We start from the raw sequence: 23,558 nt of genomic DNA, 5'->3' as shown, positions 1-23,558 counted from the left end.
AGGCTGACCCCCGGAAGGCACGGGAGCGGAAGAGACGGTCAGGCTCGGCCCGGCTGAGCGTGTGTCCGTGTCCCGCCGGTGCCTCGGTCCACGGCGATGTCGGGCTCGGAGCGGCGCTCAGCGGCGGGTGCGTGTGCGGAGGGGACGCGGCGGGGAAGGGCCGGGACGCGCCGCCCGCTGGGTTCCTGCCGGAGCCGCGCGGAGCAGGAGCGGGATGGGGAATGTTTGCATGGGGCCGGCGGCAGCGGGGCTGCCCCCAGAGTGGGAGCGCTGCCCGGAGGGCTCTGCCGGCGCTCATGGGGAGCGGGACCTTTCCTTCTGTCCTTCTGTGCTTCCTTCTGGAGGAGGAAGGGAATGGGGGAGGTGTGCGGCGAAGGATGGCGGCGGCCGAGGAGGAAATGGATTTGCACGAAAATCCAGCGCACCTCGCCCAGGGGAAACCCCCCCGCAGCCCCGGGCGCGGCCGCGGGACAGGAAAGCGGGGAAAGTCCCCGGCGTGTAACTGGAGGGCAGGAGAAGGCAGGGCAGCAAATGAGTTGGGTTCCCGGAGATGCAGCTAGGCTTAAAGGGACTTCTTTTGTATGCCATTGGGTTGTTTCTACGTGCCTTGCCCTTTGGTCTCGATGGTTGAGATGGAAACGCATCCAGGGAAAGATGATGTGAGACTCCAGTGCAACCTAGTGGATACCTGATTTTTGACTCCTTTGAAGCAATTCATCTTCACGACATTAAAGACAGGTAGTCCTGTTGGTCTCAATCAGATTTTAGAACAAGCTTGCTCCTGTGTAAGACAAACAGAAAACTTTCCACAGATCATGATAATTCAAATAGTGTTTAAGTGAATGAAACTGTGATATGACAGTGACAATGAAAAGCCAAACACTGGGTTACTAAACAGGATGTAATTAACATGAAAACCATCTTTGCCTAGATTCCTGTAGCCCAGGAATTCTGTTCCTCCTGTGTCTATATTTTCTGTCTTGAAGTTTGATCATGTAAAATTTTATGATCTGTTTTGGGGGGAGTGGATCACCAAGAGCTTTTGTCCTCTGTCAATACATAGCTGTGTTTTGCAAAAGGCATTAATAACATTTGAAAAATCGACGTGAAAAGCTAGTACAGTAAGTGCGAAGTAGTTTGTAAAATACATGTACATGTGATTCTTCTTATAATTGCAGGCCATGTCCAGCTGGATAGCAGACCTATATTAGCCACCACAGGTACAGTGTCATATACAGTTCTCATAATGTGGTAGTTGGTCTCTACCAGTAGCAGTAGTGATTTAATAGCCCACTGAAATGCTTAAGTGGGGAGAGGAGACGCATATTTTGCCCTAGCCATCTGTAAGTTCTGTAGCACTGCACTTCTGTTGTTCTGCACACTCCCAAGATGTGCGTTCCTTGTTGTTCCCACATTGTTACTTTTATGTCCATTCTGCACTGGAGGTACTTGAAGTCTGTATAGTTCAGCAGAAGAAAAGGTTTAAATCTTGCATCTTCTCAGTTGTCAATAGCTGTTACACTATCGCGTGCTGCATCCAACCTCAAAGGGAATGCTCAGCATTGTATTAGCAACATTACTGAAAGAAAAGAAACACCAGTGTATTTTTAAGTTATGTAAAATCGTAACTATTGAGTTAGAGGTTCTTTTAAAAATTACACCCAGCTAGTTATATAAACTCACAATCTCTGAATATGTTTATATAGGTATAGATAGACGGAAAATCTGCATGTCTTGACCACCTGAAATTCAGACTGATGGAGTCATAACTTCCAGAACAGCCTCCAAAGGCTGTGGGTGCAAACACTAATGAGGCTGTTTACCTGCATGCCTACTTACCTGATGTGTGAGCTTTTGGTTCACATTAACAGCTATACTTTAAGGCTGGATGCATCAGTTAAAATTGGTTTTGTTTGTTTTTAATGAATGATTTTTGTGGCTAAATAACTTTTTGATTTCTCTAACAGATGGAAATAAGAACATCACAGAAGTAGATGCATTGAATATAAGGTAAAGTTGTGGTGGCAATGAGGGGACTGAGCTCAGTGCAGGGTTTTCTGGTTTTTTTTAAGAATTTGACAGGATTATTTGATTCAACTCCACCCGCTTACAAAACATGTTTCTAGTTTTGGCTACAGCAGATGCAGATGTCAAGGCATGTGGAAGGGACTATGAGGAGTGTTGTCTTTTTATTGTAGGCAATGTGCAGAGACCATCACAATGTAAGGAGCCGCTGGACAGACTAAGTGGTAGATTGTAGCACAGGAATGTATTCCTCTGGGAGGAGGGGAAATGGACCACGGAACAGTGATTCCATGAAAACCCTGAAAATACTAGACTACCTGCCTGATAACTTTGCCTCATCCATACAGCTGAGTAGAGAAAGAACTATTTAGGGAATCATCCTTCAATGGTCATTCACAGGATCTGGCAACCAAACTGTCCAAAATCCCTGCTAACCATGCACCTAGCCAAATCCTAAGGAAGAGAAATTGCCAAATCTGAACTGGTACTGGTACAGGTGAAATTGTTCATAATTACAAGGCTTAAATTTATATCTTTACATTTTATCATGTTTGGTACTCAGAATCAGAAGAATGTGAAAAAGCACCCAACTTCTCTTGTTGATTATCCAACCAACATTGTAGAACATTGTAGAACCTCTCTGATTTTGAACAATCAGCCTAAATTCCTGTTCTCTCTCTGAATTCTTACATAGATTTACAAAAAGGTGTTTCATTAAGGTGATACTCATAACAAAGCGGAGAAGCAGAGATAGTCTACAGATAACAATGGTGGTTTTCTTGTGAAACAAAAGCATATGCTAATGAAGCTCTGATTTGAACATCCGCAGGCAAATATTCTGAGCAGCTTTCTCCTGTAATTGCACAAACCTGAATATTCTGTAGCATGAAAGAAAGTGTTAACATTGCAAAAATGAGAGCTCAGACCAGAGCCAGTCCTAGGGCAGCATGACCTGGACTTTCATTCTGTGTACCTTGAACTCTGGACCTGTGTATTGCCAGTGCTGTTGCCAGAAGTGTTTCAGTTTCTGTTTTCTGCACCAATAAGTACAAAAGCAGAAAGATAGTTGGCTTTTTCTTTCTCATTACAGCAATGTCAGCACTTAGGATCTTTTGGGTCCAAGTGTGGCATGGCTGTGGGTCCACAGTCAAGTCCAGAGTGTGCTGTCACACATCCTATGCTCATAAACTAAGAAAAATTGTGGAATGCTACTCCCAAACACACAGGTATTCTATGTGTTTGGTGCCATGATAAAGTCCTCTACTTAGAAACTGGGTAGGTAATTTATTCTGTCCTTAAGGAGACCTCTGTCCTTCAACTTCAGGATTTTGTGGGCTGTTTGCTAAAAACTTCGATGAAACGTTGTATTGTCATAGCGTTCATTTCATTAGGGTAAATAATAAGCATTCGTTCTCCTTTTGCATGATAGACTACATTTAGCACCTCATCCCCAGTTTATAGTCTACTGATTTGAATGCAGCACTTGATTTACTTAGAAGAACTTGAAGCAAATCACAGACAGCTACAGTTCCAAATATGTATATGTGTACTATCCAATTGTGTTAAACTTTAGCTAAACACGTAACATGGAGAATTGGAGCCATGTCTGAAATGCACCATTATTTGCCTTAACTAATGAAACAGCATCATTTACCAAGAATGTTTTCCATCTGTGGCAACAGAACATCACTTGATTCTGCAGTGGAATACAAAATGAATCATCAAAGAAGAGGAGTTGCATTAATCTTCAATCACGAGCACTTTTTATGGCGTTTAATGCTGAAAGACAGACGTGGGACTTTGGCAGACGGAAATAATCTGAAACGCAGGTAAGAAACTTGGTTGCCCTACTAACCCTTAAAAAAATTGAAACTTTATAAGTCATGGTCAAATACGGGAGCTACCTAAATCTTGTTTTTAAGTAGAGGCTGGAAGATTTTGCAGACATAGCACCTATGCAACTTGGGTGAATAAAGCTGAAATTAAAACATTTCAAGGCACATTTTTTTTAGCTCACAGAAACTGCTGGCACAAGTCCTATTGAGTTCAGTGAGTCCAGAACTACCTTTGGACAAACTGTTTGAAGTAACTTTAGGTGTTAGACCTGTATTTGACACCAGTTTGAATTCAAAATCAACTTTCGTAGTTTCATTCATAAATAATGCCTAAGAATATGAATTCCCCCACAGGGAAAGAAACTGAGTTGGTAGTAATTGGTGTATAATTTGAGCAAGGTTTTTACTAATACTAATACTGTTCTAACAATAGTTTGACAGACCTTGGGTTTGAAGTCAAACTTTTTGATGATCTGAAAGCAGAAGATGTGCGGCAGAAAATTTATGAAGGTAATTTATGAAGAAACTATGTATTGCTTATGTCTAAATTATTGCAGCAGAATTCCCAGATACCTTTTCTTCCAATCTCTCTGTTCATCTAACTCAAAATCAATTCTTGTGCACAAGGAATTTAAAATTAGAAGGACTTAAAGGTTAGACTGAAGATGATTTTATTGCAAAGTAAGTGAAGCTTCTGTGGAGAGAACTAATTAAGTCACTTAAAGCTGACAGACAGTACATGCAGCTGGGAGAAGATAATTACATTCTTCTTTTTATTGTTAGTGGCCCTTCATCCAGGTTGAATCAATGCACCTTGAAATCCCTACAGTGTGGCACTACCTGAAAATAGCATCCATTTGAAAAAGGACTGATTGGTGATTAAATTTTATGATACAAATGTACAATGTTTTTTAGACCTGACAGTTTTGTCATTTAAACACCACTTGACTATTTCAGCCTCTAAGGATGACCATAGCAATGCTGACTGCTTTGTGTGTGTGTTCCTGAGTCACGGTGAAGATGATCACATTTATGCATATGATGACAAAATCAAAATTCAGACAATCACAGACATGTTCAGAGGAGACAAGTGCCAGAGTTTGGTAGGAAAACCAAAGATATTTATCATTCAGGTAAGATGTTGCTTTCTGAATTCAGTGGAGTTAACATGGACTTGTGTCTTCCTGCAATACAGATGTCCATTCTTCTGATGCAGTCTTCCCACAAGGCATTTCAGACATCTTCTCTTTTTATTACAAAATCTAATGTATACTACTGCTAATACTATTACTACAACTGTACTTAATAAGTACTTCTGTGAAAAGAAACACAAATTAAGCCTATGTCAGATCGACTGCCAGTGTGTATTTAATAGCAGAGAAGGCAGTACCAGAGTTTTTAAGTGCAGCCTCAGCTCAGTTCCTATTGGTCACACTTCACAGCCCTAGGCTAAGCTGATAAGCTATCAAACCTTTGTATCTTCACTGCTTCCTTCCAGGCAAGTCCCTTTACTTGATCCTCAGTGAAGTTGGGTTTTGTGTTTGGGTTTTTTGTCTGTTTGTTTTCTTTTTTTTTTGTGGGACTTTTTGGTTGGTTGGTTTTTGTGGTGGTAGTGATTTTCATTTTTTGTTGTTGTTGGTTGGTTGTTTTTTTGTCTATGACCTACAGAGATCTCTACTTGGCATCTCTGTAGAATCTAAAGAATCAAATTAAGGCTTCATTGTCTCAGGAATACTGTTTGTGCTAAGTGGTCAGATAAAGACCATATGTAGCCTCCTGTTTCTTTCCTTGGTTCACAGGAGAATGAAAATTGGGAGGTACCTCAGGAGGTCTCTAGTCCAGCCTTCCGTTCAAAGCAGAGTCATGGGGTCAAACCAGACCATGAGGGCTTTATCCCATCTTTATCCAGATTACAATTAGCAAACTCATATATGAACCTTGCCTTCAGCAGATTGTAACTGTAGTAATTTACAGAGTAATTCTAAGTATTTCCTTTTTTTTCTGCAAATGAAAGCTTCCTTAGGAACAAGGTTGCTGCAAGAAGCAGCATATTATTAATTCACCTTTCATTAGGATTTACTTAGATTTCCTTTTTTTTTAACCTGGTGCCAAAGATGGAAAAAAAACTTTCATATTTCAATTTGAAGTAATACTTGGAAACATTTATAAAATATACACATCAAAAGGTTAATTACAGTAATTTCACGATTACAAACCACACCTGATTATAAGCTGCACTTTTGTTCGCAGCAAGGATGCTTGCATAACTTTCACAAAGTTGCCAATTAGTAACAGAATTGCGGGATCGCGGAGTTTACTGGCTTAGCTTGGGGCCATGCGTACTCGGATTGGCCCCACCTTTCTCCCGCTGGCGCCGTGCGGGCTCGGATCGGCTCCGCCTTCCCCCTGCCAGGGCCAGGCAGGCTCGCATTCTGGGTTGGCAAATTTCTGAACCTCATCAATATATTTGCCACATCTGATTATAAGCCACACTTATGGGTTCAAACCAAAATTTTAGTCAGAATGGTGCGGCTTATAATCGTGAAATTACTGAAACTTAGTTCATCAGCTGAGTTCTTTCCCAGCACAATTGGCTGGAAATCACTAACTTCTGGAAATCAGAAGAAACATCAAGATGAAACTTTATCACTGTAAAGAAGATTCTTTGTGTTTTCTTTTTTTAGTGGTAGTTCTGAAGTGATGCTCCTTTGTATCTTTTGAGTGTTTTCACCTTGTTATCCTCCATGTGTAGCCTTTCTGCATCACTGACAATAGTGGGATCACTACTGACTTCTCACAAAGAAACCCTCCCTCAACAAACACATTTGAGATTTCACTAGGAGCAGAAGTGTAACAGCATATAATAATGGCAGTGCTTCAGACAGTACAGTAATTTCATGACTATAAGGCGCACCCTTTTGACTAAAATTTTCTCCTGAACCCAGAAGTGCGCCTTATAGTCTGGTGCGCCTTATATAATGGACAAAGTTGCGAAATTTGCCAACCTGGAAGTGTGAGCCGCAATGTGGGGGCAGTGCCGCGGGAGCACTGAGTCGAGAGGTGGGGCGGGATTGGGCGGCCACGGCCAGCAGGAGCCACACGGGGAGGGAGGCCCGGGCGCGGACGGAACAAGAAGCTGGGCGGTGCCGCCCCGGGCGCGGGGTCAGGGGGAATGAGAAGCAGGGCGGTGCCAGCCCGGGCGCGGGGGAAACGAGAAGTGCAAGCCCGCAACAGCCCCGAGCTGAGCAGAGCCTGCCCGGCGGCGGCATCGGGGCAGTGGCGGCGTGATGCAAGCCCACCGGCATCAGGGAAGCGGTGGTGCAGTATGAGCCCACTGGCATCGGGGCAGCAGCGGCGCAGCCTGGGTGGCTGCAGGAAAGCGCCGCGGCGGCGAAGGCCCGGGCGGCTGGGGGAAAGTGGCAGTGGCGGCGCTGCCCAGGTGGCTGGGGGAAAGTGCGGCAGTACAGCCCGGGCAGTGGGGAAAAGCCGCCGGCATCAGGGCAGCGGCGGCACAGGGAAAAGCCCAGAGGGGCGCGGGCCTCCCAGAGTGGCACACGGCTCTCAGAGCGCAGGGGGAGCACGGGGCTCCCGGAGCTGCACAGGGCTGCCGGAGCACTGGGGCGGCATGGGGAGGGAGGGAGCGGGCTGTCGCAGAAGCCGCGAGCCGCAGCAGCCTTGAGCCCCGCCTCGCCAGCTGGCGTCGTGCGGGAGTGCTGGGCCCCGCGCACAGGGAGGGCGCTTGGGGCTGCGTTTAAAGGCTATGCCAATCTGTGAAAAATGTTTGCAAATTGAGCACCTGCCAGTAAACTCTACGAACGCAGGATTCCATTACTAATTATTTACTTTGTTGCACGCGGCACGGATCTTCGCGGCAAGAAAAAAAGTGTGCCTTATAGTCCGGTGTGCCTCATATGATCTACAAAGTTGTGAAATTTGCCAACTCCCGGAGATGCGCCTTATAGTCTGGTGCGCCTTATGGTCGTGAAATTACTGTGATTAAGACTGCCTTGCCAGCAAGGGAGGCAGTTCTTCCTCTCTACTCAGCACTGGTGAGGCTGCATCTGAAGTGTTGTGTCCAGTCCTGAGTTCCCCAGTTCAAGGAAAAAATACAGACTTACTGGAGTGAGTCCTGCAAAGAAGGGCCACAAAGGTGATTAAGGGACTCTGGAGCATGTTTGATATCAGGAGAGGCTGAGAGAGCTGGACTGTTCAGCTTGGAGGAGATGGCTCAGGGAATTCTTACCAATGTTCTAAACCTGGTGGGAGGGCATAAGAGAGAGACAGGCTCTTCAGTGGTACCCAAGGGACAGGTTAAGAGGCAACTGGGCCAAATTAAAACATACAAAATGTCATCTCAACAGAAGGGAACCTTTTTTTTTAATGTGAGGTTGGTCAAACAATGGAATAGGTCACCGATACAGATTGTGGAGTCTCCATGTATGAGGATCCTCAAAAGCTGACTGCACATAATCTTGGACAACATGCTGTAGCTAACACTGCTTGAGTCACGGGGTTGGACTAGATGATCTCAAGAGATCCCTTCCAGCATTAGTGATTCTGAGATCATCTTTGAGCTTTCCATGGACTTTGTCCCCAACATTTTAAGTGATAGAGAAGTAAGTAAATGGGTCTTTCTGAAGGCAGAGTCATGGCAATGTGGCACACCTAGCTGAACAGAAGTGCTCTGGTTAGTGTCAGAATTATCTATGAACAGTGAGCTCAGCAGGGATGCAAGCATAACAACATTTCTCACCAACAGGCCTGTCGAGGTGATAAACATGATGATGCAGTCATTGCTCATGATTCAACAGACAGCAGCAGTGAATCTCTTGTCAATGAGACTGAAGTGGATGCAGCTGGTGTCAATACTCTGCCTGCTGGTGCGGACTTTATCATGTGCTACTCTGTGGCGCAAGGTGAGTTCCAATATTTTGCATCCAGTGTCTCATGCTTCTCTGTAACAACCCGAACACTTCTTCATTTTGCAGTCCAAAAACTGAGAACAGTTCCAGGTCATCTGATTTATATGTCTGATAAGTAGCACCTTGCCTGGCAAAGAATGTTACGTGCTCAAGAAAAAGAGAAAGTAAAGTATCAAGGTGCATTAAATTTGCCAAACAAAAGCATTGTCATCAGTCTTGCGGCTGAGCTGCTTCCTGACAGCAAACATCCATCTCTTTTCCAGGATTCTGGTGGCTTATAAATTTTCCTGCACTACATGGCAGTTCTCTCCAGTCCCCCAATGTGTTATCCTCAGTCCCATCTGCTGTCTTATGAAGTGGAGGTGCAGTCCTTTAAACTACCAATCCCTGAATCTTGTTCCTCTTAGCTGAGCACTACAAGTGGTGTCAAAGCCATTTCCCATCTACAATTTTCAGTGAAATTACATAATTGGCAAAGTAAGATTTACACCTATTAGTGATTCCTTAGAGATAGTAGCTAGCAAACAGTGACTGTTCACAAATATTTTTTCAAGAGGTTATCACTACTTACATTTGGATGTAATTTTATGCATTTTTTCTACTCTAGGCTACTATTCTCATCGTGACATTGTAAATGGCTCTTGGTACATCCAAGATTTGTGCGAGACTCTTAGGAAGCACAGATCTTCCTTGGAGTTCACAGAACTTCTTACTGTTGTTAACAGGAAAGTATCGGATCGCAAAGTGTATGTGTTCAACAAGACTAATGCTGTAGAGAAAAAACAGATTCCTTGTTTTACCTCAATGTTAACTAAAAAATTGTATTTTCATCCAAAATTTAAGTAGATTATTTAGCAGTGATGACTAGTACTCTTACTTGTTGCAAAAGTAAAGAATACCATCTTAGTTGAGGAGACTTAATATTCTATAAGATCGAACATTACAGTTTGTATACCTAACAGTTTCTAAAATCTTAAAGCGGTTTTAAAGCTAGAATTAAACCAGGGAATTAAGCTCAGGTAATTTGGGAAAACTTGAGTGGTGCCAAACTATTGGAAGGTGCTCAGATTTTATTGAAATTGATGCTCCAAACTATTTTTTCTTAAAAGCTTCTTGCTTGATTGCCATCTAATTATGGCACATTTTACTATTTCCGAAACATTTCTAATGTTCCATTAGAATAACCTGTCTTGCTCCCAAGAGCACAGTTTACAGGGAATATAGTATGTAGGGCATCTTTTAAAATTTGTGGACAGCAGAATCCACAACTTCTGTAGCTTTATTGGGCTTTTTGGGCATTTTTAAATTTTCTTGCAACACTAAAAAGGAAATTAATGCGTTGAGTACTGTTGTAGCATTAATATAGGATTAACCAAATAGGGTTGATTAATAAAGGGTTTTCTTTTGCTTGAATGTAACTTATGCTTGGGGCACAATTACAGCTTTGCATCCTCAGGAGAAAAACAGCAGTAGTGAGATGAGACCATATGCTGCTTGCTCAGGGTGAGCTTGCCTTGTCCGCATCTCTAAAGCTAAAGCTGCTGGACATCTCTAGGCAGCTCTACAAAATATAACATATGCAAACCTCCATACTTCAGGCCTTTGAGTTGGATCAGGCCTCCTCTTGGCCTTGAAGAAGATCAGCCATACCTCTGTCATTGGGTACATAAAACTGAAAGTGCATGGTCACTACAGGATTGTTACTGCTGCAGCATCAGTAATTGCAGTGGTGCTGACTTGAAGCAAATCCTTATTTTCTTTGTTTTCTGGTTGGTGTTTTTTAAACATTATTAGTTGTTCCTCTGAGGGACAAGAGAGAACTCAAATTGAGCAAAGTGTTTTAATCCACTTTCCTGAGGGGAAAAAAAATTAGTTTACTGTCTCTGCTTTAGTTAAGTCTTTCCATATACTATGTTCTGAGCCATAAATGTTGGATCTTACTACACCTACTTTTAAACTTTGTATAAATCATGTATGTTTGAATGTTTTGATAAATTCTTTCAATAAAATGCAACAGTGAAACATAAATGATTTTATAGCAAGTTTGAGATACCTTACTTTTCCAGCACTATTTACTAAGAAAGCTTAGGTGTCATGCTAATCTAAACTTACCTGTGGTGTTAGGAAGAGTCAATGCACAGACCAGGGAAATGCAAGCAGTAATTGTGGGGAAAAAAAATCCTCACTACTCCATGCAGAAGTTAATTATCCTATGAGCTACTGCTGTGTTACAGTAAATGGTACTAAAAAGGCTATCCTTGTTTGTTCTGTCATTTTACCAGCAGTAAGAATGCCTCCATTGTACTAATGAGATGTGACAAATATTTTGAAGAACTTTGCTTCAGCAGTTTCTTCATAGGGTTAAAAAAATAAAAACAAGCAAAACAAACCCAAACCATCAAGCGACCAAATAATTTTTAAAGCAATTTATTACAACTTTTAAAAATGTTAGTGGTCAAAAATACCCAGGTACTATGGATTAATTAAATGTCCATATCAGCTTTGAAAGGGCACCTCCAATATACACAAAACCAAAGTCAGTCCTTGTCATTGATTTCCTGGATAGGAAGCTTTAGGTGCAGAGGTTGGCGCAGACGCCTTAGGGATTCTTCTGCCTGTCAACAAAAAAGAGAGAGAGAGTTTATCCTTCTGTAGCCTCTGTTTTCTCCTCTTTCACACAGGCATTTTCTTTCTTTTAATAGAAGGCACTGGTCTTAGGCAAGGAATTAAACCAACCAAATGGATGCTGAACACTGACAGACCTGCTCAAGTCATACAGTCTCCAGAGAGAAGAATAAACCCTGCTCATGAACTCACTCACCCACACCCCATAGTATTATTTTCCTGAAATGACAGTTAAAAAACTCATACCCCCAGGGCACTGAAGAAGCATCAAATTCTAACGTTATGTAAATTATGGCAGATGAAATTACAACCTGAACTATTGGTTTTGAGCTAAAATTAGAGGTAGTTTCCATTTTCTTTTATGAGACATTGAACACAGGGCTGTTGGGATGAAGGAGTAATAACTGAGGAGTAAGAGATCTGCTGCAATTATTTCATTAAGGCCACCAAATTTCTCTTAGGTGTACATAACACCTTTTCCATCCAACCATCCACATTCAGTAAATCTAAGTATTTTATCTTATTCTTTATTCTTAAAGAATAAAGTTATGATGTCAAATGCTGAACTCTACAAGGCAATCTCCTTCCAAGAAAGGGAGGAGATTGGTTTACCACAGCAGTGCAGCAAACATGCTGTGCCCAAAATAAATGCAGATATTGTTAACATTATTTAGAGTATGCAAGAAATAGATGTCATACTGATAAACTGACTTACAGTAATTTCACGACTATAAGGCACACCCTTTTGACTAAAATTTTCCCCTGAACCCGGAAGTGCACCTTATGATGTACAAAGCTGCGACATTTGCCACCCCGGAAGTGTGAGCCGTGAGCCATGGAGGGAGCCGGCAGTGCCGCTGCAGCCGGGTGGAGGCGGGCCTGGGGGCCCATGGCTGCCGGGTGGAGGCGGGCCCGGGGGGCCCTGGCACCGCCCCTGCCAGGTGGAGGCGGCCCCAGGGGCCCGCGGTGCCGCCCCTGTCGGGTCCAGGTGGGCCCGGGGGCCCGCGACACCACCCCTGTCGGGTCTGGGTGGGCCTGGGGGCCCGCGGCACCGTCCCTCCCGGGTACAGGCGGGCCCGGGGGCCCATGGCTGCCAGGTTGAGGCGGGGCCTCGGCCAGCAACCATGTGGGGGGAGCTGGGGGCGGAGCCTCGCTGCAAAAAAAAAGTGCACCCTATAGTCCGGTGCGCCTTATATGATCTACAAAGCTGCGAATTTTGCTGACTCCCGGGGGGTGCGCCTTATAGTCCGGTGCGCCTTATGGTTGTGAAATTACTGTATTTGTTTTAAATTAAGTTCATGAAGGTCTCCCTTTCTGATAACCTGCAGAAGTAATTTATACATCAAAGGCAAACATTGTATGATGATCTGAACAGCTGAAACTGGCTGATAAGCAATACAGTGTTTTGATACCAAGCCCTGAGGTCAATCTTCTGTTAGCTGAGAGTTTACTGAAAAAGTCTTCAGCCAGAAGCTGCATCATTATTGAGGGACTGCTCTTAAAAATACCTCTGCTAGGTCATCTTTGAGCTTGTTGTATCGCTCCACATTAAAACGCTCCTTTTTGGATTTGCGGTAGAAGTAGTGGAGGAACTGCCTGTCCTTAGCATGAGGATAAATGTAATCCTGGGGAAGGAAGGAGGACATAGATTTGTGGTGAGCAAGGAAACTGAGTAGAGGTCAGCACATTAGAAACTCAGCCTGTTTCAGGAAGACTTACCTTGTCCAGCACCCATGTATATTTTTTTGTGAAGAGCCTACATTAAGTTATGCTCTTTACGGGGCCATAAGGGCTTTTAAAGCACATATTAGGAGTCATTGCTATCATGTCTGAAGGAATTTTCAGTTATAATAAAGACACAGTGTGATCTTCATGACGAGCCACCTCAGTCAATGGAGTCTACTTCCAAGGAGTCAGAGAAAATTCAGGAACTACTTCCTGAGTACTTACTTGAAAGTCTTAAGCAATAGCACCAGCAGCTGTTCAACACAGCCAAGCAGTAATCTCTTTATCTACTTACAAAAAGTAGGAGTGGCTTAGCCCTACTTAAAAACCAGTCAGAAGGAGTAAAACTCACATTCTGAGCCAGCTCTTCATCAAAAAAGGTACCTAATTTCTCAACAAGGTCTGTAGATCCACTGGTATAATGGAATAAAGTACTGGTATTCTTCCACATAATTCCACAACAAAAACAGTTTTGCTCTCAATCATAGGAAGTTCAACATCAAGATGTCCACTTTGAGAGTAAAGTACCGAGCTAAAACAGGAAAAAGAACATTTCTCAAAGTCTTAACAGGATTTCAGAACAAATCTGTATTGTGAAGCTAAGTTAAGATCTGAGGGAACTTTTTGCTTCCACACAGTCCCTGCTTCCTGCTCCATCTCAGCTGTCCTGTATTTACCTTGATCCATTCTAAATCATGGAAAAGCAGTCAGATTATGAAGAGCGGAGCAGTAACATTTTTTCATGCACTAGATATATTTCAGTATATTTCAGGAATGCAACTGCCACGGTTCCAAAACAAAAAGTTCCAAAAACTTGGTACTGTGCACTGCATATATGTAAACTCCACCAAATAAAAACTACTATTTTTATTTGTTTTCAAGTAAGGCAGCATTCACAAACTGGCACAACACTACCAGTTGCTCTCCCATTACTGCAGTGACCAAGGTGCCATTTAATGCCACTTGTGATCTACAACCATTTTAAAGGAGAGACTTCTTTCCTCGCTTTTTGTTTCCTAGGTTATGAAATCTTACCAACAGTAGTTATGCTCAGCAGCTAGCCTGCAGTTCATGTGCAGCAGTACCTGCCTGATTTTGCATGATGTAATGTTTGTATCTAGCCTCATTAAGAATCAATCAAGGCCACTTGCTGAATTCATCAGAGCTCAAACATTGTGATTCACAGACTCAGTTTTCTCCCTTTCCAACATTCCAGACATTCCTTTAGAAGACAAGGACTCACCTGCTTGGTAAGAACGAAGTAGGCATAGAAAGCCATGGCACTCCCATAGGTGATGAAGTATGTGACTGGCTCCATGATGTCCCATGAGTAGACCCACCACGTGAGCCACGCCAGCGCTCCCCCCTGAGTTGACATTAGAGCTAGGCCAACCCATAAAAGCCTGGAGGTTTTTGCATCTGCACTGTCCATGATTTTGGCTTTCATCTAAAGAAAAGAAATGCAGAAACCTGTTCAAATAAACATGAGTGCTCCTCTGATGAACAGCTTCCCAGCTATGTTTTCTCCCCCTGGGCTAGATCCTTTCTCAGGACCGCTTTCCAACACCTCTTACTGACTTACCCTGCTGAGAAAATAAAAGCACTGAAGTCCAAGAGCAACCAGATCTTCTTGCCATTGTGCACCAAGAATTCCTGCTTTTAATCTCCCTTTTGCACGACTAGGGATCTTTGTCTGTTGGATTTCCAATTACCATTCAAGGCAGTTCTGGGTAACACTGAGGCTGGCCCTCATAAAGCAGGAGTCCTGTTGTCCACTATCCTAAGACACAGATGATATCAACCCACTACTCTGGCTTTTTGCTGTCATGAGTATTCAGAACTCATAAAGCAACAGGTGACTTTCAATGACACTTCAACAAATGGCCTTTCAATCTCAGTACTAGCCATGTTCATAATAGCCTTCTCCAGGTGTTGTGGTTTCTACCCCACTAATGTCCACAACAGGAAGAAAAAGAACTGAATTGAAAATAATTTGCATTCTACTTGAGTTGACCTAATTTACATAACAAACAGACCAGACACACCCTAGACATTCATGCTGATTTTCTTCTGCCACAGGACTCGCTTCTGATGAAAGGAAATGCTTTTGAGTTTAAAAAACAAGTACCCCCACTTCCCAACCTGTTCAAGAGGCAGCAGTTCTCCTTTCAGATGGTCCAGTTTCTGTAGCAATTCTCTCTCTTTCCTGATCTGGTGATTTTCTAAATGTAAAGCCACAAACAGTCTGTGAACCAAGGATTTGATATCTTCCATTTCAGTAGCATGCTCACTACTCAGCTTATCTGAAAAGAAAATATTTGTCATAGAAACCATTTCAACACATCCCTTCTTCATTCTCTCCACCTCCAACCCCAAAAGCAGGACCATCCAATGGTAAAAAGACAAAGTCAAGGAGAAATACCTTTCCCCTAGGTCCCAGTTTTCTGACACTTCCCATATCTTTCACTAAATGAAGTGAGATGATCAGTTATTAAGGATTCCTCTTACCTTTTACAGGAGGTGACACATTGTATGCTGTGTTGTTGATAACAAGCTTAAAGTCATTCATCAATAAGACCTCCATCAAAGTTGCATCAGAGACCTTGCTACCATCTGCAGAAGAAAGATTTCAGTTCTAGATCACTTATCATGAGGAGTTTTAAACATTAGCAGATAACCCTGTAGAAAAGTGCTGGGAGGAGTACCCTGTAGAAAACAGTCAGGAGGAACACATGGTTGAATTCTTGCAGCCGTGCTGTGCAGGGAATGGAGCTGAACTTTGAAGCACTGGAGAACACTTTTCTACTTACAGTAATTTCACGAATACAAGCCGCACCAATTTGACTAAGATTTTGCTCCTAAACTGGAAATGCGGCTAATACTCAGGAGCGGCTAATATGTGAATAATTTTCTGACATTTACAACCTCCGAAGTGCCAGCCAGAGTGCCGAGCCGAGCTGCTGCAAAGTCGGCATTTTGCGATTGTTACAAATTGCTACTCTGTTGCACCGCGGGTGGAGCCTGGCTGCCTGCAGGCAGCATGGGGGGCAGGGAGAGAGGCAGGAGAGCTCCCTCCTTCCCTCCTCTACTACAGCCCGGGGGACCCGGGCCGCCACTGCCGTGGCTCGGGGAGGCGGTGGGGGACCCGGGCCGCCACTGCCGCGGCTCGGGGAGGAGCGGGGAGCTCCGTCCCTGCCCGCCGCGGGAGCGGGGGGGGCTCCGTCCCTGCCTGCCGCCACAGGGCAGCACCGGGCAGCACCGTGGTGACCGAGCCCAGTGGCAGCGCCGGGCTGGGCCACCTGGCCCCATCAGCAGCCCCTAGCGGGCCGAGCCTGCACAGCCTTAGCTGAGCCAGTAAACCCCGCCCTGCCGCCGTTCTGTTACTATTTGGCAACTTTGTTGCACGCGGGTCCTCGCTGCGAACGACAGAGCGGCTTATATTCAGGTGCGGCTTATTTATGGACAAAAAACGAAATATTTGCCAACACCCAGAGATGTGGTTTATACTCAGTGCGGCTTGTATTCGTGAATTTACTGTAATTTTTTTAAATCAGAAATTTACATGAATGGTACCCCACAAATTTTACATGCAATTTTACAGCTCCTATCAAAAAGGAGCTCTGGATCAGTTAGTAGGAACATGTAACAGTGGTTGCCAGGAGCACACTGGGGGTTCAGATGGCCCAAGAGCCCCCAGAGCCACACACCACTGCTGCTGGACACATCACTCTGGCATGAGGGTTTGAAAAGCCATGGAGCAGTTGTCCCAGAGTAACTGTTTGAGACAATTCTCATTTTCTATACACAAAAAGGGCACCTTCCCTTTCCCTTGCCAAGGTCTAGGCAGCTTTTCTCCCAAGATGAATAACCAAACAGGCTACAAAATACCAAGAATTTTATATGCAGATATTTGTCACAGTGCTACTGCCCCAGCCCCTCCACCTGTCCTCATTACAGAAAGGTTTCACAGACAATCTTACATCTTCAATAATTTGTTCACCAGAACCCTGTCCTCAGGCCCCATCTGATGAGGCTTAGACTACTGAACTCTGCAAGCACATGCCCCAGCTGGCTTGCCTGTCCACTCTGTGTGGGTAGAAACGCAAATCCAGAAATCAATCGCTTTCAATCCAGAATTTTAATGTGCCCATTCACTCATTTCTTTTTTCTTTTCCAGTGTAATAAAACATCAAAGCTCATCTGCATGTACATTATTAAGATGAATTTATAATTCTTTCTATAACATGTAAAGGAAAGATGTGTTTCAAAAGAATTGCCAGACAGGCTCTTTGTTCTGGATGTTCTGGATACACCACTGACTTATTAAACTGTGCAACCTTTTATTAATTGAAAAGAAGAAAAGTTTTGAGGAAAGGGAGGTATTTTATTTTAGAAAATTTCCCACAGGCTTTAAGCAAAGGCTGCTTATAATCCTGTGCCTAAACAGAAGTGTTCCAATGTGGACAAAGGGTCACGTTTTGTCTGCAAAAGGTTTGCAGGACAAAAACCAAATCTACAGATAATGAAAGCAAGTACAGTAATTTCACAACTATAAGGCGCACCGGATTATAAGGCGCACCTCTGGGAGTCAGCGAATTTTGCAACTTTGTACATTATATAAGGCACACTGGACTATAAGGCGCACTTTTTTTTTGCAGCGAAGATTGTGCCGCGCGCAACAAAGTAACAAATTAGTAACGGAATCCTGCAATCGTGGAGTTTACTGGCAGGTGCTCAATTTGCAAACATTTTTCACAGATTGGTGTAGCCTTTAAACACAGCCCCAAGTGCCCTCCCCGTGCGCGGGCCCCGGCACTCCCGCCCGCACCCACCTGGTGAGGCAGGGCTCGGCGCAGCCACGGTTTGAAGCTGCTGCGGTTCAGGGTGGGCACGGCTCACACCTTGGAGTTGCTGCGGTTCAGGGCGGCTCGGGGCCACCCGCAGCTCAGGGCAGCTCAGGGCTGCCCGTGGCTCGGGGCGGCTCGGGGCCGTCCACGGCTCGGGGTGGCTTGGGGCCGCCCGTGGCAGCTTGGGACCGCCCGTGGCTTGGGGCAGCTCGGGGCCGCCCGCAGCTCGGGGTGGTGTGGGGCTGCCTGCTCCCTCTCTACCTGTGCAGTTCCTGCTGGCCGGGGGCTGCCTGCGGCCACCTGGTCCCGCCCACCCTGTGCGGCTCCTGCTGGCAAACAAACTATCAAAACAAAGCAAAACAAGACCAAAACAACCCCAATACCAAAGCTCCTATGTACATGAAGCTCCTGAAGCTCATGCACACACTGGGATTCACACAGATCTCATCTCCATTGCTCCAGAGGATATCAATAAATTGCTCTGTGGGGTATTTTTCCTATTTTACTAAATGTGCCCACTAAGAAAGTAAAGCATCTTAGGTCTATGTGGCTTTCTGACCTTCTGGCAACATCAACCTATTTTCAGTTTCTTTAAAAGCCCCTGCAGGCCTCTGTAGTATCAACCAGAAAGAATGCTATGAATCCACCCAGCTATGAAACCAGACCAACTTCCATTGACACCATCCTTTCTTCTACTTATGTGTTACCTGCTGTTAAATCAATCTTTCCATAGATATATAGGTGTCCTTATTTTTCTTTATTTTTAGGGGTGCAAGTGGGGAAGGGGAGAAATAGATGCTTTTAATTAGCCAAATTCAAGTACCATTCTACCAGATTCAGACAAAAAAACCTTCATCCCAATCCTAGTTTTAAGATTGAACCCTTCTCTAGTACCAGGGCTGGGGATGCAAGAGCGCTGCCAAAATACAACACCAAGTTTTCTTGGAAATAAAATGGAGAATAAGGTTAACTCAATGTTAGTTTTTATCAATGGACAAACCAAAGAGACAAAATAGAAGAGAACAGTGAGAAAAGCTTGAGAAAATTATCTGAAAACTTGGGACAATTGGATTAACAGGATATTAGAGGAAAGTCCACACTAATGCTAAAATACCAGTTACCCTTTGACCCTAGCAATCATCTTCCTTTCAACCCAGGACCGTGAAATATTGTACTCCAGCTGATAAATGAAATCTCCTCACTGTCTTAAAAAACTGTCCTTTGCTATTGTATACATTATCTGGTTGCTTAATTTTTGAGTTTTTCATACACAAATTTGGATTCTTTTAGCTCTTGGTAACACTGAACAACTGGCAGGCATCACATCCAGTAGCCCAACAGGTTGTCTTTTAACAATGATCATGGAGGCCAAGGAAAGAGACATCAAGGAAATCCGGAGATACTTATTTAAAGACAGTGCTACAAAGAGAAACTCATTGAAAAAGATAACAGAGGACATTACTGGGATGAAAGGAGAATTACAGTAATAGATCAAATTCTGCATTTTAAATCAGCCTTTTCAAAAGGACTCAGTTATTAACTCTGAAACAACAATAAACCCTGGAAGCATTCAAGAGGTACTCCAACAGCAACAGTGCTAAACCTGACAGAGGATTGAACTTATGCTCCAGAAGAGAAATACAGTCCATTTGAAAAGGAATGCATTTATTTCAGGGAATAGCAGAAATACAAGATACCTGTTATAAAGACTTCAGCTCTCTTAATTCCTTTATCTTCTCTTTGCACATCCTGCAGAAATGCTCCTACAGTGGTCACTACCGGCTTGACAGTGAACTGACAGCGTTCACTTCTTGTGGGCAGCATAAGCGTTATCACAGGAAGGCCATGTCTGTAATTAACAGTTACTTCTGGGAGGTAAAAAAAGAAAACTAAGTGAAAAAGTTGCATTGTAGTTTGTAGCTCAATGTAAAGCTGTTTTTAAAACACAGGATAAATAAGGAAAAATTATCCAAAACATTTCTAGATTTTTAAAAATTAATATAGTACTTCTGTTTCTGGAAGATATATATAAAACCATGCTACTAATGTTATCTCACAGACTCTCATAAAATAAATAAAAAGCTTGTTTACACTGATGGGAAGGGGGGAAGTTTGCTGTGAAAGCTTACCATCAGATGGCACCAGTGTGCTGTAAGGTGCTCCTTCCTTGTCCCTCCAAGCTCTGGTGTGCCTCCAGAGCCCCACCTGCAGCACGGACACAAGGGAACTTGCCTTAGAATAGTCTGGATGCAAGGCGTACCTGGTTAAAGGCAGCATCCAGCCTGTCACTGTGGTCTGCTTCCATGTGATATGACATCAGAGGTGCCTGCCTGAAGAAAACCGCCCCCTACTTGGCAATTCTATGTAAAAGGTGAAACCATCCTTAGAGAAATCATGATTTGTGCTAAATGTTTTACAGTATTGCCTATAGAAAAACTTTTTGTCTGTTGTGGTTTAATTAACTCAAGGAAAAAAAGGAAAGGGAAGGAAAGAAAGGGAAAAAAACCTGCAGTATTTCTCAAGTGCTTCATGCAACTCTTGCAATAAAACATCTCCTCTCCCTACAAAACAGCCGCTTGAAAAACCTCTACTTTGTGGTGCCTAAAGGCAGAATTCCACAATGTAACTTCCAACAGAGGGCATGGCTTCAGTGAAGACTCACTGCTGAATCCTGAACAACAATCACAAATAAAATAATAAGGGACTGGAGTCACTTCCTGTTGCTTCGTAATTATATATTGTGTACCAAAAACTGGTTGTTGAGATTTGTGCTGCTAACAACAATACAGCTTGAAGATCTTTTATGTTTTAAATGTGAATGGCTGTTTCAATTGCATGCTGAGAGATGCTGCTGCACCTACCAGAACCACTGTTCTCTGGAGCCAGACTGAAGGAGGCATAGCCAGATGCAGTGAGTATCCTCTCTGCCCTGGGACAGAAATGACAGCAGGTTTTTGAACCTGCAGGGTTACATGCTAAAGCTTGCCCCTTCCAGAGCCACTGGGGAGAACCATCGATATACTTCAGCACAGTCATATCAAAACACAGAAGACAAACTGCTCTGATCAGACCCATTACTTAAAGCTGTCCACCCAGGCTGTGGAAGGTGCAATGTCCTTTGCTTCTACAGCTAATCCCCCTGCACAAGGAGAGGAACAATTCTATTGCAGTGATGCCATATAGCAGATGTTATTGTTATAAACTAAGTGTAACTGGTAAAAGGAGGGAAATCACATCCCTGATCAAGCCAGTTTAAAAAAACTGCATAGGGGCTGGCCCAAGGCCTGGGATCTGAAATATGACAGCTGAGGAAGGTGGAAAACAATGTGGAGAGAGAGAGAGGATAAGAATCGATTTTCCCCTGCTGAGCTTTATAGCTCATCTTTTGAGGGCCAAAGCATTTTCAGAGTCTGCAAGATAATATTTTTTTGACAAGGCAGGAAGACAAAACTGTAAATGCACAAGGTTCTGGGTATTCAATATGCCAAACACTGCTTACCACATTCACATGATTTATTTGTTTTTAAAGAAATACAACCTTGGCTGTCTGGATAGGAATATGCTATTTGGTTGAATAAAAAAATCATCTATAAATGAATCTTGTGTTTCAAAGAGGCTGACACTGCCCTAACTTTTTACCTGGAACCGAATCCTGAAACTTTTCAGGATTTAAAAAAAATAAGTAATTCTGGGAGTTTTCAGCACTGAGAAATTTTTGTGTTGTAATCTTCAGGTATCAAAGACAGTCAGAAACCTAGACCCAACAGCAGAATACCTTAAACCCAAGAGTACTGTTTGAAAAAAGACAGACAGCAGGAGCACAGGAATGTTGACAAGCCGGAGCTAGGATGCATCCAATAACTTGTCTGTTTTCTTCACCAGAGCAAGAGACTTTCCCTGGAGCAGGTCAGGACACAGCACAGATCACCAGTTCTCACCCCATTTACAGGGGGCACCTGTACCCACAAAAGATTTAGGAACACACATTTAGGAACACACAGCCTGGAGCAGGGAGACAGTCCTCAACACAGGATTTGCTTTGGAACAGTATGCAGAAAACTCAATAGCTTTGAACATAACAGCAACTGTTGTTTCTTCAGGGGGATGCAAAAGGGATAATAAGGAATGATTTTCTTTTTACAGACATCTAATATGTAACTTTGCAATCAATATCTAGATATTGATCATCCAACATGCCCCAGGCAATGAACTGCACCCTGCCTATATTTGAAAGTTTCCAACAAAAGAAATGAATTATCTACTTTACTAACAGAAGAAACAATGTATTCAACAATTAGTGCAAATTAAATATATTAATATATTAATTTAAAATACTTATTAAATCACATTTATTGAAATAAGATCTTCACTGTAATTCACTCTATTATTCTTTAGATTTTGACATTACCATTCATGATCCACTGAAAGAATCTCTATATACTGGAGCTGTTTTGTTGGTTTTTTTAAAAGTTGTCTCTAAATGCAGACTACTCATTAAAATTTTCTGCAAAGAAGAAGAAAAGCAAAAGCCATGGAGTTGAACTAATTTCCAAATAATTAACTCTTTCCATATTAGCTATGGATTGATGAACTGGGAAGCATGAAGGGCTGGGTTAACTTTCTCCCTCTGTTTCTAGATTTAGATCTCCACTTTCAGTGAAGTTATTAAAACATTAACCTAATACCCTACAGCCAAATCATTGTGCTCCTTTTGAGATACTTAGAATGACCCCTATCCTACTCCTGGAAAAGATATGTTAGTCAGCAAGCACTGCAGCTACAAGAAAGATTTAAACTACAGGATCAAAACAACAAGACTGCCCTCACCACAACATAGTGAGAGCTGAAACAGGAATGTGTGCCCTGAATTAACTGCATCACAACCTAGTAGGAGCACAGCATACTACTTACAACTCTTTTATATGCCAGCACGTGAACTTCTTGGCTAATTCCTCTAACCATGCAAAGGCTAAGCAAGCCATTCTACACCTTTCTTCAATTTGAATTCACGTGTGGCAGAACATCGGGCTAAAACACCTCTAACACAACCACAATTACATTCAGGAGTCAAAGGCTCATGAACAGCACGTAGCTGTGAAACACCTCTCCTCCCCCAGCTATACCTGCTTCCTAATGCAAAATACCTGCCGGCTGCAGTCAGCCACATCTCTTGACTCAGTTCAAGGCATGGACTCTCCTGGGAGTGAATCCCATGAGAATTTAGGGCACAGAGTGTTAATTGTGATAAAAATAATCCAATATTCTGTTAAAAACACCAGTTGTTACAAAACAGAAAATATATGTGCAGTTTAAAGAAGTACTTCCTCTGTTAAGGGCACCTCTGGTCTCTAACAGAAGAGAAGTTGCCACTGCTAAAGTCAAGAGTAGAAATGTCAACAACCTGGTGGTTTACAGCAAAGCTTTATGGACTAATGCAGCAGCATAACTGAGATGGAAAACCAGGCAGCCAGACATGATGAGTGGGAGAGACTGGAATAGACATACTGTATTTTTCCCTTTTGAGAGTGGCAAATGACTGAACCTACCTACACTGCAGTTTCTGGAGCTAACTGTTCCAA

At 43.2% G+C, this 23,558-nt stretch overlaps 2 protein-coding genes across 8 annotated transcripts in view; one reads left to right on the top strand and one right to left on the bottom strand.

Moving 5' to 3' along the window:
• Window positions 1–16: 16 nt before the first annotated feature.
• Window positions 17–19,527, top strand: CASP6 (caspase 6). Of its 5 annotated transcripts, none has more exons than XM_033060916.1 (8): window positions 17–127; window positions 1,179–1,220; window positions 1,968–2,010; window positions 3,708–3,854; window positions 4,294–4,370; window positions 4,818–4,993; window positions 8,620–8,776; window positions 19,270–19,527. In XM_033060916.1, exons 1-8 carry the CDS (start codon window positions 97–99, stop codon window positions 19,464–19,466), a joined length of 870 nt encoding a protein of 289 aa, XP_032916807.1. In that variant the 5' UTR covers window positions 17–96; the 3' UTR covers window positions 19,467–19,527. The 5 variants fall into 5 exon arrangements, with proteins under 5 accessions (XP_032916807.1, XP_032916806.1, XP_032916809.1 ...); XM_033060915.2 differs by lacking the exon at window positions 19,270–19,527 and adding an exon at window positions 9,390–11,150; XM_033060918.1 differs by lacking the exon at window positions 19,270–19,527 and adding an exon at window positions 9,046–9,383.
• MCUB (mitochondrial calcium uniporter dominant negative subunit beta) overlaps window positions 11,194–23,558 on the bottom strand; it is a 39,354-nt gene continuing 26,989 nt past the window's right edge. For 2 of the 3 annotated variants that reach the window (XM_033060914.1, XM_033060913.1), the window contains exons 2-8: window positions 20,109–20,184; window positions 19,677–19,847; window positions 15,641–15,745; window positions 15,275–15,435; window positions 14,376–14,579; window positions 12,916–13,032; window positions 11,194–11,397 (exon numbers count right to left, since the gene is read on the bottom strand). In XM_033060914.1, the coding sequence (XP_032916805.1) occupies window positions 11,320–11,397; window positions 12,916–13,032; window positions 14,376–14,579; window positions 15,275–15,435; window positions 15,641–15,745; window positions 19,677–19,847; window positions 20,109–20,184 (912 nt within the window). In that variant the 3' untranslated portion in view covers window positions 11,194–11,319. Of the gene's footprint in view, window positions 11,398–12,915; window positions 13,033–14,375; window positions 14,580–15,274; window positions 15,436–15,640; window positions 15,746–19,676; window positions 19,848–20,108; window positions 21,706–23,558 lie in introns of those variants that run through there. The other variant, XM_033060912.1, reaches the window with a different exon arrangement.

Source organism: Catharus ustulatus, chromosome 5 (genome assembly GCF_009819885.2).
Source record: "Catharus ustulatus isolate bCatUst1 chromosome 5, bCatUst1.pri.v2, whole genome shotgun sequence".
NCBI classification, from domain to species: domain Eukaryota; kingdom Metazoa; phylum Chordata; class Aves; order Passeriformes; family Turdidae; genus Catharus; species Catharus ustulatus.
The sequence above is the reverse complement of the archived record's forward strand: the minus strand, read 5'-3'. Positions and strand labels throughout refer to the sequence as shown.